General features: G+C 39.1%; 1 protein-coding gene across 1 annotated transcript in view; it reads left to right on the top strand.

Annotated features, from left to right (window-relative positions):
- Positions 1–13701, top strand: part of KDM3A (lysine demethylase 3A) — a 28811-nt gene that overhangs the window by 5859 nt on the left and 9251 nt on the right. The window contains exons 5-15 of the mRNA XM_033060213.2: positions 1116–1218; positions 1817–1941; positions 2426–2498; positions 2579–2667; positions 4800–4951; positions 5911–6482; positions 7685–7886; positions 9317–9531; positions 12103–12255; positions 12466–12561; positions 12868–12995. Of these exons, the coding sequence (XP_032916104.1) occupies positions 1116–1218; positions 1817–1941; positions 2426–2498; positions 2579–2667; positions 4800–4951; positions 5911–6482; positions 7685–7886; positions 9317–9531; positions 12103–12255; positions 12466–12561; positions 12868–12995 (1908 nt within the window). The remainder of the gene's footprint in view (positions 1–1115; positions 1219–1816; positions 1942–2425; positions 2499–2578; positions 2668–4799; positions 4952–5910; positions 6483–7684; positions 7887–9316; positions 9532–12102; positions 12256–12465; positions 12562–12867; positions 12996–13701) is intronic.

Consider the following 13701-nt stretch of genomic DNA (forward strand, 5'->3'; position numbering starts at 1 on the left):
AAATGAGATGGTTGAATTAGAGTTCCTTTATTGAGCTGCAGAGGAAAGTTTGTAAGTGAAAATTAGGTACAGATGGGTTGAAACAATTGTCCCTAGGCAGGTGTTTGGAAGAATAGAATCTGCTAAAGATAAAGGGTTTAGCCTTTTTAGGAAACTATTCTCAAGACCTGTAAAAAATCTGGAATAAAAGTAGTAATGGTTGTCCCATGTTGAGACTGCAAGTAGTGCCGTTGTTAGTGTTCTACTTTGACTTCTTAACAGTCAGCAAATGCACAAGTTCTTTAGAGAAGCCAACAAGAATCACTAAAAGCCAAATTTGAGTTGTAGATTGTTGTCTTGCTTATGTTGGCTCAACAGCAGGGTCAAGATCTCCTTCTGCAGAAGCCTTATCTCAGCACTACTGTGGAAAAGATTGCTCTACTGACATCTTGAATAACAGTTTATTGACTTCTAGTTCTTCAGTCTTCTGCCTCTTACAACTATCAGAGCAGTGTCTGGGACAAAAAGATAAAACTCAATCCCAAAGCCTTTTTTTATTTGTGTGCTTTGAGCCTTGGGTGGAAAATTGCTGCGACCTTTCCATTTGAAAATCAATTCTCATTCAAGAATTTGAGAGGAAAAAATAATATGCATGTATTATGCTGAAGAATTATGAATAATTTAGATGTAGCTGACTCTGTTTTCATTCATATAAACATTTTATAATGGAGTCTTGAGATGGACTGGATCCTGGCATCATAAATAGAAACATAAACTATTTTCATTGGTGTCTGCTCAGGACAAATATGCTGCTGCTTCTGAGAACTTAAAATCCTAAGTTGAGAATGGACAGTTCACTTAAACTTACTTCTCATTAGCAATGGAGTACAACAAAGCTGGATTATTTTCAGAACAATATTAAAGTAGGCTTGGAGAATCACTTCAGCCTCTCTTGTAGATGCTTGTTGCAAATTAGTGATAAGGAATTATTTTCTTACAGCCCAACATACTGATGGGGAACAGATGAATGAGAATTGGATTTGTATGAAATGCTGGCATCTTGTTCTTAAATATTGTGGGATTTTGTTAAAAGCATTATCTTGAATGTAAACTTCTGTTCTTTTTTCCTGAAATAGGATATGGACAGTTCCAGGCTTTCTCTTAAGGATGATCAAAATGTAAATGAAGAAATTCAGGCTTTGGTTAAGAAGCACCTTGATGAGACACGCTTAGTCCAAGGTACAGGCATACTGTGGAGCAGAAAACTGGCCTTAAATGCTAAAGTCCAAAGGGAAATCCTTGCAGTGTTGGTTTAAGGAATTGGTAATCTGTTCTAGGGAATAAAAGCTTTTCAAAAATACTGATTTTACTCTCATAGCAGTGAATTCAAAATGTGAAGGATTATATATGTTTAAGTTTCAAATATCTCTTTTGTAAGAGTGACTGTGTAATTCAGGCATGCATAGATGGGCTGGTACTTGTGAAATAGCTCAAATTTGTAGCAATTCTCAAACATTTGTAGTTGTTTATTGTTTAAAGTAACTTGATTTTTTTTCCAGTTTGTTGCTTTTTTGTGTTGCATAGAGGTTTCCTTTCTTAGTCAAATTTAAAATTGTTATTTTTGTTTACCAGCTTTAAATTCTTAATTGCTGGGTTCATACCAGCATATTTGTAGTTACGTGATTGCACATGCAGGGAGTTACTTTTATGGAAAGGTAAATATTGCAGCTTACAGTTTTAATTTCCCATGCTGTAAGGACTGGAAAAATTTTTTTGTAACTGTGGTCTTCTTCATGCCTCCTTTGTCTTAAGCTTTTTTTTTCCCTCAATTTTGTAGGTGGAAAAAATATCATTGGTTCAAAAATTAGGATTTATAGCCTGGACCCTTCTACTCAGTGGTTCACAGCAGTTGTGGTCAATGGTAATCCAGCTACAAGAACTCTAGAAGTCAACTGTCAGGAGGTAGGAACCAGTTGCAGTGGTTTACAAATGGATATGGAGAATAAGAACAAACTTTTATTTGATTTATTTATATCTCCACCAACACCATTTTTATTTCTGTCCTTACTATAATCTTTAAACATATGTGACAGTGTAGTGCAGAACAATATAACTCAAAGTGTTTCTTTATGCTGCTGGTAGATTATTAAATAACAAATGTCCTTCTATGAGAAATGATGGAAACCTGGAATTTTTATTCTAAGAGTGAAGCAAACATGATCTTGGTTTCTTTGCTCTCTGTGCTGTGCAGACAGTGCTGTCAAACACCAGTTTGTGTTTTTATGCAGAGACACTGTCACATGGTATGTTGTCAAATTCAGCTTGGTATTCAAAGAACCTAGAAGTTAGATGTCTGAGCTTAGTCCATACCACCACATTGAAGATAAATATATTCAAATAGAGTTTCACCTCTCTAAATGTCTTCTGTTTCCTGTGTTTTTTCAAGATTCCAGCTTTAAAAACTCTTGATCCAGAATTAATTCATGTTGAAATCATTTATGACAACAATGGAAAATGTGGTAAGAGCTATTACTTTTTGTCCTTCAAACACCAAGTAGGTTGTTTGTGATAGACTAATCTTGATCACCTTCTCTTTCAGACAAAGCAAAAAGAATTGGGGGAGTGAAAAGGAAGTCATCTGAGAACAGTGGAAGTGTTGATGCTAAACACACAAAATCTTCTCCTGAGGTAATGTCTTGCTCTGTTGTATATGGCTGTTACATAATGATTGTCACTTCTCAAAGCATCTTAAATAAGGATTAGTTTGGAAAGTAGAATGATAAATATATAATCCCTAGGAGGGTGTGTTGAGTTCTTTCAGACTTGCCTGGGCATGAATTGAATGTCTTACCTTGTGATAATTGGAGCAAAAGCTACTAAGCCTTAGATGTTGGTGGTTTGGTAGAGCTTTTGTTTATTTGATTTTTGTATGTTTGGGGTTTTTTTACTGTGCTTTTTTCCCCTTCTGCTTAGGAGTTGGTCTATCTGGTCATATATTCTTGCAATGGAAGAAAACACAAAGGAATTCTGAAGTTTATAACCTTTGGCTTTTCATGTTCTTTATTCAAAACCTTCAGCTGCACTTGGATGCTTTGAGGATTCAAGCTGCACAAGCTGCAGTTGAAGGTTGTTCCAGTACAGAAAGGGGATGTGACTTCTCTAGTACTCCCATGTCTACTTTTATTTCTTTTGTGAGTGACCTGCCAGGTATAACTGAGAGATAAATTAATTCTCCAAGGTATAAAGACAATCTGGGTAACTTGAATGTAGAAATGCAAGTGAAAAATCATGGCTTGGCTGAAGAACAGTACTTCAAACTTACCCTGTCATTTTGCCCATATGTTTCAGACCAAGGCCTGTATTTTAGGCAGGAGTAGCCAGTCTTCAGGAAACTCTGGAATTGGGAGGGAGGGGGTTGTGTTGTTTCTGTGCAGTCAGTCCTGTGTAGGGTCAGTTGTGCAGATCTGGCTAATGGTATGGATATCTTTAACAACTTCACAAAGAAGCAGCATGAGGGAACAAGCACAGGATAAGAGCCTCAGGAAGTGTCCTATCCTGTATTTACTGCTGAGGAAGAGCATGCAGCAGGGCAGCATGGAGTAGCAAAGGATTGCAGTCTTATGTTTCCACAGCTTGTGCTTGGGCACCTCTAGCAGCTTTTGGTGCTCAGTTTGCCTTTCTTCAGTTTTCTGCATAATTCAACCATTGAGCAGCCTGCTTGACAGACACAAAGCTGGTCTGTATTTCACATTCCAAATGCCCTGCTGAAGAATTATCATGATCTGAATTCATAACTTGTTTTACCACTGTTTTTCCTTAAAGTAGTGAAGTTATTTATTTACTTCTCATTTTCCAGTCTGCCTTCCTTCAAAGGACTGGATCATTTATCATTTTGTACTCTTTGGGAAATGCCTTGCAACCATTTTTTCAGAGTGGTTACAGTGAGTGTAAGGAAACCAGAAGCTGTTTGTTACTCTGATTTTGGTGGATGTGAGTGTGTGGGGGTGATTAGCTGAAGCCACATTTTTTGTTAGTAAGTATGTGATAGTACTGATTTCCTGAGTGGAGTTAATTATCTGCAGCATTTTTCTGAGAGCTTGATTTGGTGCCTGACAGCTGTGTTAATACCAAAGCACAAAGGAAATATTTTGGAGCTGATGCAGACAAGCCTGTAGTGTAACTTCCCAGCAGTAAGTGAAACATGTGGGAGTTAAATATGGATGTTGGAGCTGGGGAAGGACCCCCACAGAAAAGCTGCTGTTCTAAAGACACTTGCTCATTTGGTAGGCCTGTTGTATTCCTAAATGAATTAAAATTTTCTTAGGATGGTGATTTAGTCAATGTAGGATTTCTTTATTAACTCTTTCTAGAATTCTGGTGCAAAGATTTTCTTGCTACAAGAAAGTTCACATCTAGATCTTTGGTAATCCTGTCAGACTTCACAGTTTTGGTTTTTCTCTGGGATTTTCAGCTGAGAAGTCTATTTCTGACTGACAATTACTGCAGATATTTAATGGCATTGTTGCACTGGCAGTTACAAAGAGCAGAACTTTCTGTCTTCCTTTCCACTTGCTTAATACATTTCCCCAAAAAAGTTTGTTGTTAACTGTGGGGAAATGAATTGACATGAACAGTCATGGAACCTATAAGGTTCAAAAGGAGACTTTAAAGTCTTTCCACCTCATGAACTGAGTGACTCTTTAATTGGTTTATTAAACATGGTAGGAAGGGTATTAATGTATTTTTCCTTTCAGGCTGAACCCTGCAAAGCTGTAATTTGTTATCCTGAATTTTCCTAACTGTTAAAATCTCCCTTGCAGGTTTCTCCCAGTCAGGGACACGTGCAGTCAGTACCAACTGTGCTGGGTGAAGCACTGCTGGGATGTACTCCTGCAAATAAAGACCAAAGGCACCCAGGCCTGCCCCTGCCAGCCAATTCACCACCCAACCTTGGTGCAGAAACTCCTCAGGGGTAAGGAAGCACTTTTATGCTTACTCAGGCTTCTTTACTCCAAAAACAATTCTGATTCTTAGCACTGAGGTCGTTTTAAGAACATTTAAAGCCTTGCTTGTCCTGGATATGTAATTTACTTCCTGGTGCAATGTTCTTATTTATCTTTAAGGAAGTGGCCCTTCAATGTCCCTAGTGTCACTAGGCTAGTGTCACTGCTTCATTGTACCCATCTGTAAATGGATACACAGGTGTGGTGCCTGCTTTGTCAAAGACATTCCTTTCCTGCCCCCAAAAAAAACAGAACATGTTCAGACAGGTGTCTGCTTTCTTGCAGATCAGCTACAGGTCCTCAGTTATATTTCTGTTGAACAGCAGTGCCTTTGAACTTTTGTTGCCTGCAATTCTGTCACAAAATAGATGTCATGGTAGAAATAGTGTGACAGGAAAACCCAAACTAGAAGTGCTAATGGGTTTTTTTCTGCTAGTGTTGTCTCTCTCACATGCTGAATGTGGAAAATATGATTTTTAAAAAGGTTTTCTTGAGAGGTTTTACAGTCTCCAGGGTTTTGACTTGTGCTACCAGTCAGAAGTTCCTTGAGAATCTTGCTACAGACATGCAAATGAAATGCATTTGGTTATTCAGCAGTTGCATGGAGAAAATGAGAAAGGAACTATTTAATTGTGAGAGGAGGGTAGTGGAGTAGCACCACTAACCAAATCTATGTGTGCCTGCATGGGTGTAGAGCTTTATTGTTCTAACTCTCAAAAAAAATATCAAACCAGATAAAATACCTGAAAAACACAAACCTATTTAGCCTCACACAAAATTTAAAATACTCATACATCAGAACTCAAAGCACTTAATTAAATAACATAATTTCTTCTTTCAAGCTTTAAGTGTGGCTAGATTGAGCAGTTGATGTTCTGATTTCTTTGATGTGTTTGTTTTTTTTCCTAATTGTTGCATGTTGTTTCAGCACATGTAGACGAAGCTTACCGGAAACTCATCCCTCCTGTCTTAATACTGGAGTTAAACCATTGACAGAAGATCTGACAGCCTTTCCTAAAGTGGGGTTTATGTCTAAAGAACAAACACAAAATCTTAGTGATCAAAATGGTAAATATACCTCTTTGAAAACCTCAAGATCTTCACCTTTGGCTGATCCAGCTAATGAAAAGGGAACCAACATGAAGAATACTAATGAACCTTTTATGAAGGCCACAACAAACTTTCCCAAGGAATGCATTTCCATAAAACAGTTGCAGCATCCCAACCCTTCCATAGCAATACCCAGAGGCAGTGGCACTGTTGAACTGCAGCGAACTTTAGATTGCAGACCCTCAACCTCAGATGCTCATCTGCTGCCCTTCAATGAGTGTGGGGTTAAATCACAAAGCAGCTGCAACAGCCACAGCAGCTACAAAGGAAACAAGATTGATGAACTTGCAGACATGGAATTTTTTATTAGAAGGAATTCAAATGAGATTCTTTGTGACAAAAGTGAAAGTGAAAGCTTTTGGACTGGAAGTGCCAAGGTCCAGGATAATAGTAAGTGTTTCTAGAATTTCCTGTCATTTGAAAGTTCTTCTAATTTCTAACTACTTAGAAGTAGCTAATTTGTTATATATGCAGAATTAGTATTTTAAATTGAGTAAATTGGGAATTTGAGTCATTTGTATGTTCTTTTATGATGGAATGCAATAGACTGGAGAAACACCCATTCCTGATACAGAAAAATGAGTAATTATTAACTTTTAGAAATAAGTTCTTACAAAAGATAGAAGAACAGAATGGCAAAAGAGGTTCTGTTTGGAATACAAATGCTGGTGGTATAATGAGGCTGCCTTTTAGCAATGGTCCTAAATTTTACAAACATGGTGAGGGATGGAAGTTATCCTCAACAAAGCTCTGCTCAAGAGGAGCTTTCCTTTCAAAACTGTCATGAGAGCAAAACAAAAACCCACCCACCACCACCAGAAATCAAAACCCACTCAGCCCAAAGCCACCTACCTTGTTCCCCTTTTCCATTTGGTGAGCTCTTCAGGTTTTCACATGGGACAGGAGGGGAAAGGCTGTGATTGTTTAAGGAGCTGGACTCCTGGTGTGGTGTGTCCTGCTGTGTATCAGGTGGTGTTGCTGATTGTTCAGGATTCTGGCAATCCCCTTCCATACCCACCTCTTTTTTTTTTTTTTCCTATCTGTTGTTGCTTGGTCTTGGATTACCATGTGCTGTTCCATAATTAGCATGGGTACACAACCAGCCAAGCAGTCACTGTTGTGTCCCCTGCAAGGCCTCACTGGCAGTGTAGGAGGAAGGGAAACGTTTGGCATCTGTTACAGTAAGATGCTGAAAGCTGTTGCATCATGTAGGGAGAAAACAGGACTGAGAAATGGCCAGGTTGTACTCTGTCCCCATTTCTTGTGAAATATGGTTGCTGCATGTCCTAATCTGCTCAGGGCTCTAACTCTGGCTGAAGAACTTCCTTTTAAAAACAGTTGTTCTTTCAAAATGCTCCCCTGTGTAAAAGTGAAAGGAGCTTTTAAACTCTGGTCCACAGACTGTGTGACTCCACTGAAACTGCAGCTTGAGACGGTTTCTGCCAACTGCAAATATTTTTAGCATAACTTTGTTTCAATGTAACGTGAAACTTAGAGGAAAAGTTGATGTGCACCTTTCACTAAAATACATTTGCTGGCATTTCCGTGTGAAGAGCTGAGGCTTTTCTAATCCTGGCTGCTCTTCCCTGCAGTAATTGTCCGCAAGTCCATTTTATCGGATGCTGCGAAAGTGAAGAAGCTGCAGCAGAGTGGGGAGGCCTTTGTGCAGGATGGCTCCTGCAATAACATCGCCCCTCACCTGCACAAGTGCAGGGAGTGCCGGCTGGACAGCTACCGCAAGAACAAGGAGCAGAGGGACTCCACTGTCTTCTGCCGCTTCTTTCACTTCAGGAGGTAAGAACAATCTGGAGAAACACCTTGGAGTTCCTTAAATGTGGAAGGTGAAAAAACCCCAGTGATGTGGCCAGAATGGTCTCGTGTAGGTTTCTGTTTCAAAGCTGTTTAATGCTGATGTGTAGCTGTAAGATCAATAGACCCACTAATGAGTGGCTGCCTATGGTTTTTTAGCCTTCAGAAATGATACAACTGCTTCATTTGAGCAGAAAATATTTTGGCAGGACTTAGAGTTCTTTATTTTGCTGTTCTGGGCTGAGTGCCAGTAGGATAACATGAGTTTAGTTTGAGTGCTGCAGCTCAGTAGAATTGGAGATACTAATGAGAGGGTAGATTCCATGCAGGTTTCCCCAAGTTTAGTGGTTGGACACCTGAAATGTTAACCATGAACCCACAGCTGTGGAAGAGTTGCAGTAAGTGGCTGTGGGCTTCCAGAAAGCTGGAGACATTTAAGCTTGCCATGGAAACATTTAATCTGTGCACCCAATTAAAATTCAGATTTGTTACTAAACATTTTAAAAAAATACAGATGTGCTACTGATCTGTTATTTATCCTCAGATTAGAGATTTTACCATAGTAAATCTTTGTATAATCTGATATGTGAGACCAAAGTAACAACAGACTATGCTAATTCATCCTCTCAGGGTAACAATCCAGACTTACAGTGCAAGTCAAATTCATCAGATGAATCCTTTGGTTTAGAACTTTAAATTGATGGAACTATCCCTTTTTATTGAATGTGAAATCTGCCAAATCTGGAGATGGCATTTGTCTGGTGACAGCAGCTGCTAACACATGTTCTCATGGCACACTTAACACTACAGTGAGCACGCATTGTCATCAGAAGTTGCCTTTCCTCTGCAGAATTTAGTAAAAAGGTTCCTGAGCAGAACTCTTCATCTTTTCCATTAAAGACTACTAACAATATAGATCTCATACTTTCCACCTACTCAGAGTCACTCAAGAATATCTTAGTCAAATTTTGCTTGGTGCTTTTTGACAACTACTTCCAAATGAATTGCTACTGAAATATATTCTACATTTAAGGCATTCTAACTTCTTAAGTTATGTAGTTCTAGATAAAATTATTGCTGTTGCTATCTCTTGATGTGGCTTTAATGCTGGTACACTTTAATAATTCTAAACCCGATTTGATTTTGTGAGAATAAAGAGCCACTTGTTGTAAGGTAGATTTCCTAACTAAAAACCTGGATGTTTTCAGTCTTTTTTTCTTTAAAACAAGCAGTGCATTGACCATGCTTAATGCCACTGACCAGTGTGTTTACCCATGTCTGTTGTAACCTTTGAGTCAATTAATTGTCTACAGTACGCACACTTGCAACTCAAGCACTGACTGGTTGAAATGAATATAAACCAGTACAGCATTTGAGGTGATGAAGACTTTCTCCTTTTCTTCCTTTTTCATCAGGCTGCAGTTCAATAAGCATGGAATACTGCGTGAGGAAGGTTTCTTAACTCCAAATAAGTATGACCCTGAGGCTATTAGTCTGTGGCTACCTTTATCCAAAAATGTTGTGGGTCTAGATCTGGACACAGCAAAATACATCCTTGCCAACATTGGAGACCACTTCTGCCAGCTGGTGATATCTGAAAAGGAAGTCATGTCAACGATTGAACCACACAGTAAGATCAACTTGTGTTGAAGTCATCTGTGTTTTCACAGCTTTGTGTGAAGCTCTAAGCTTCTGTGTGAAAATTGTGTATATTTGGAAGTACCATATAAGACTTGAGTGTCTCTGTTCTCAGAGAGGGAATGGTGAAGAGCCACTGTGAATGAGTGTCAACAGCTCTTTGCCCCTCTAGAGAGGGGGAAAGGGAAGGGTAATTCCACCCTTCTTTGTTAGTTGTTTCTCAATTTATCAAATTTCTTTTCCTATTACAAAGTGTTAAAAACCACTGAACTACCAGGTAGCTGACAACAAGATCTGTTGTTGGTATGAAAAGGAAATAAAGATTTTATTTTGCACAGGTTCTGTTAGATTGCTTTGGTCCTATTTTATTGTAACTGCATCATGGACCTAATACTGTCTGTGAGTAAAAGATTTTTCCCTCCACCTGCAAGTTTCCAGTAGCACTTTCAGAAGTGATTGTGTGCATAGATCAGAGAGGTGTTGGGGTAACTGTTTGGGGAGGTTAATTAATGTAGACAGGGCAAACTTAGCCACCCCAAACCACAGGGGTTTGGCCACATCAAAATATTTCTGTAGCAAATGTGGGCAGACAGACAAATGGGAAAGTCTGCAACCTTGCATAATCACTTCTTGCAGTAGCATGACTTAAAACTGTATTTGTTTTCTGAATTTTAAGTGCATGACCAGGGTACAGCACAGTTAAGGAGATTTCCACTCTCTGCTGTGTTTGTGGAGTGTTGACATTAAAGATCCTATGTTTGGTAGTCACTCCACTGTTCTGGAAGAAAAAAAGCTGAACAAGCTTGAATGCCCTTCAAAAGCAGGGGGAAGACTTGAGATATTCCAGAAATACTCACTATGGGGTCTTTCCTTGAAATCTGCAAGCTTTGCTCTTCTCTTGACCTGCAATATATTCAGTCTTGTGGAACTGAATCATCTGCAGCCAGAGTGAGATACATAGACTGGAATACAGAAACACTTTTGGGAGGGTGAAGCTTTGGGTGAGTTCATGAAACGAAGGGGAGCTGTGGTGTTTCTTAATAGCAGAGGATGCATCTGTTGGCATAGCTACCAGAAACATCCTCTGCTTAAAAGCCAGGGACATGTGAGTTCTGGAACTGACTTGAAAGGAGCAAAATCTCATTATTTCACCTTTGATTTTATTGCCCTGACTGGTGAGAGTAAGGAAACTCACTTTCGTTAATATGGAGGCTTTGAATGCCCTGGGCAGGAAAAAAGTAATTTACAGTCTGAATTTGTGGTGTTTTTTGAACAGTTCAGTGGGAGAGTTGCTCAGTCAGCACAGGAAAAAGGGAGATTCTTCTGCCACCATGGCTTGAAGTTATGGTAAATTTAAGTGTATTATACCTGTGAAGTAAAAGATTGACCAATATAGCAAGAACAGCTTATTAGGTCATGTTGTTCCTTGGTCACCAACTGCCAAAAGGAGACTGGATTAAACTACAGAAGAGCCAAAAAAATAGGAGTAGAAAGGGAGAAGATTCAGAAAAGATAGGAAGTGGCATTCAAAAGATAAGAAAAAACCTTCATCCTGTCTGGGGGAAATTGGAGAGTTGACCTAGAAAACGATAAATATAGTGCATGTTTTTTAAAATGCAGAGAAGAATGGAGCTGGTGCTATTTAGACCTGTGTCTCTTGGAAGAATTCTGAAGCAAGTAGTCAAACAATCTTTACCTCCTACTTAAGAACAAATTGTGCTAAGCTATTCCAGTGTTGTTCCATACATAGTCAATGGGCATTATTCAGAAGAAGAGCAACAGATGTCTTGGATCCTGGTATGGTTTTCTTAGCATGCATTAGGACATGGTCTCTCATAACTTGCTTTTAAAATTAAGAAACATTGTGGGCAGTAGTTTCAGAGAAGTTACAAGTGTGGAAGGTGGTAGGAGGAGGCAGGTGTGTGCTTTTTGTCTAGGCTAGTTTTCTAGCTCACAACATAAGGAAATAGAGATCAAGCTAAAATAATTTTTGCATAATCAAATCCACCAAAAAACAATACTGTCCTAGAAGGGCTTGTAACTTTTTGCAGGATGCTGCAAATGTTTGGGATGAGGAAAGGGGAATAGAAGGGACATAGAGGAAACATATAGGACAGCAGCAGTCAGTGCTTCAGAGAAGAAAATTCACCACTCTGAGAAGGTCAGATAAACACAGACACAAAAAACCTCCCAGCTACTTGCCACCATGCTGCTGAATAGAGAACAAAGACAAGCTGGTTGTGGCAAGCTACACATTAAGCTTAGCTTGTCAGCAGTACCTGAACTTATTTCCTGGAGTAGCTGTGGCATTTCCACTTAGGAGAATATCAGCAGTGTGCTTGTTAAGTTGGGCAGACGTGTCAGGAATAAGTGGTTGGTGCTGCACAGGAGGAAGCAAACTGCTCTCAATTGCCTGGACTGTTGTGTAACAGCAAAAACATTTTTTGGAACTCCAATACAAAACCGAGTCTGAGCTGTGTGTCTGTATTTGAAGTGGCTGTAGTGAACATGCAAATTCTGGATTTGTTTGCACTGACACTCGGGCTGTCCTCTCTGCCCGCAGGACAGGTGGCCTGGAAGCGCGCGGTCCGCGGCGTTCGCGAGATGTGTGACGTCTGTGACACCACCATCTTCAACCTGCACTGGGTCTGCTCCAAGTGTGGCTTTGGGGTGTGCGTGGATTGCTACAGGATGAGGAAAAAAAACTCACATGAAGGTGGGAGTGCTTATTGCTACCTGAAATGACGGAGGGGAAGAGGGGAAGTAAAATCTCTGTATTGGACTAGGAAGTGAATGACAACCTTAAATGAGACAAAACCTTCCCAACCTAAAGGACACGTTGTAGACACCTGTGGTTGGATATATCAGTAATAGTAAAATGTGACTTTCCAGAGCAGTAACAAAATGTAATGGATTTGTTTTACAGATGATGACTCTGATACTTTCTCCTGGTTTAAATGTGTGAAGGGGCAGGTACATGAACCAGAGAATCTAATGCCTACACAAATTATTCCTGGAAAAGGTATTGAAATATTTGATTAGCATAGAAATGTGCTGTAGGATTTTGCTGTCTTTTGTTGATACTGTACTGAGTGAGGTTTGATTTTAGTAGTAAAATTAGTAAAAGCTTAAAATTTATTATTGAAAGATAGGAATAGCATATGTGTCTAATACTATTTTATTATCTTTGACCTTTATAAAGAAGTAGTAGAACTTCTTGTTTAATGATGAATAGTATTCACATATCTACACAACACAATTTCTTAAAAAGAGTGCCTGCTGGATGTTGTGGTTACATGTGAGCTCACTGCTGGTTCTTTCCCTGCAGCTCTCTATGATGTTGGTGACATTGTTCACTCCGTGAGAACCAAATGGGGAATAAAGGCAAATTGTCCTTGTGCAAACAAGCAGTTCAAAGCACTATCAAAACCAGCTCTTAAGGAGGATTCAAAACAGGTATTGTTACTGCCTCTATGTCTGTGCAGTTAAGTCTGTGTCAGACTGTTGAATGTTCTTGAAGCCACACCTAATTTGACTTTGTAGGTTGCCAGCCCTGACCTCTGTGATAACCCCACCATCACAGGGACAATTTGTATTCATGGTTCATCTTTCTGGTTCAACTCTTCAAATTCTGGGGAAAATCTCATTGTGAACCTTTGACACTGAGGCCTCAGTAGTTGACCTGGCTTTGAAAAAGGCTCAGTGAGGATTTTTAGAGCTAAAATGGGATTAGATTGAGAGATCCCTTAAGAATATGAAGAACAGACAAGAGGGAATGGTTGTGAAGTGTAGGCTGTTCCTTGGGTCCTGGAGATATAATACATGCAACATCCAAAAAAGTAAGGTGGAGGAATACTGGGATTCATAAAAGAACTAAGCATGAAAAAATTTGAGAGTTAGGAGAGTGTGGAGAATTACTGATTTCTCTGGCAATCTGGTCATTTGCTTCTCTGTAAATTTAAAAAAAAGGAAACCTTACAAGATACAATATCTATAAATTGATGTAATATTTTTTGCTTTTGAAAACAGCACAAATTAATAGCTTAATTTGGAAGTATCTTGTAAGTAATAGGGTGAATTAAGTGATTTTGATTTTTTTAATGCTTATTCATAGCATTGTTTTGAAAATAAATATTACCTTTAGTGTAAGAAGCAGGTTGGA

This window comes from Catharus ustulatus, chromosome 5, assembly GCF_009819885.2.
Source record: "Catharus ustulatus isolate bCatUst1 chromosome 5, bCatUst1.pri.v2, whole genome shotgun sequence".
NCBI classification, from domain to species: domain Eukaryota; kingdom Metazoa; phylum Chordata; class Aves; order Passeriformes; family Turdidae; genus Catharus; species Catharus ustulatus.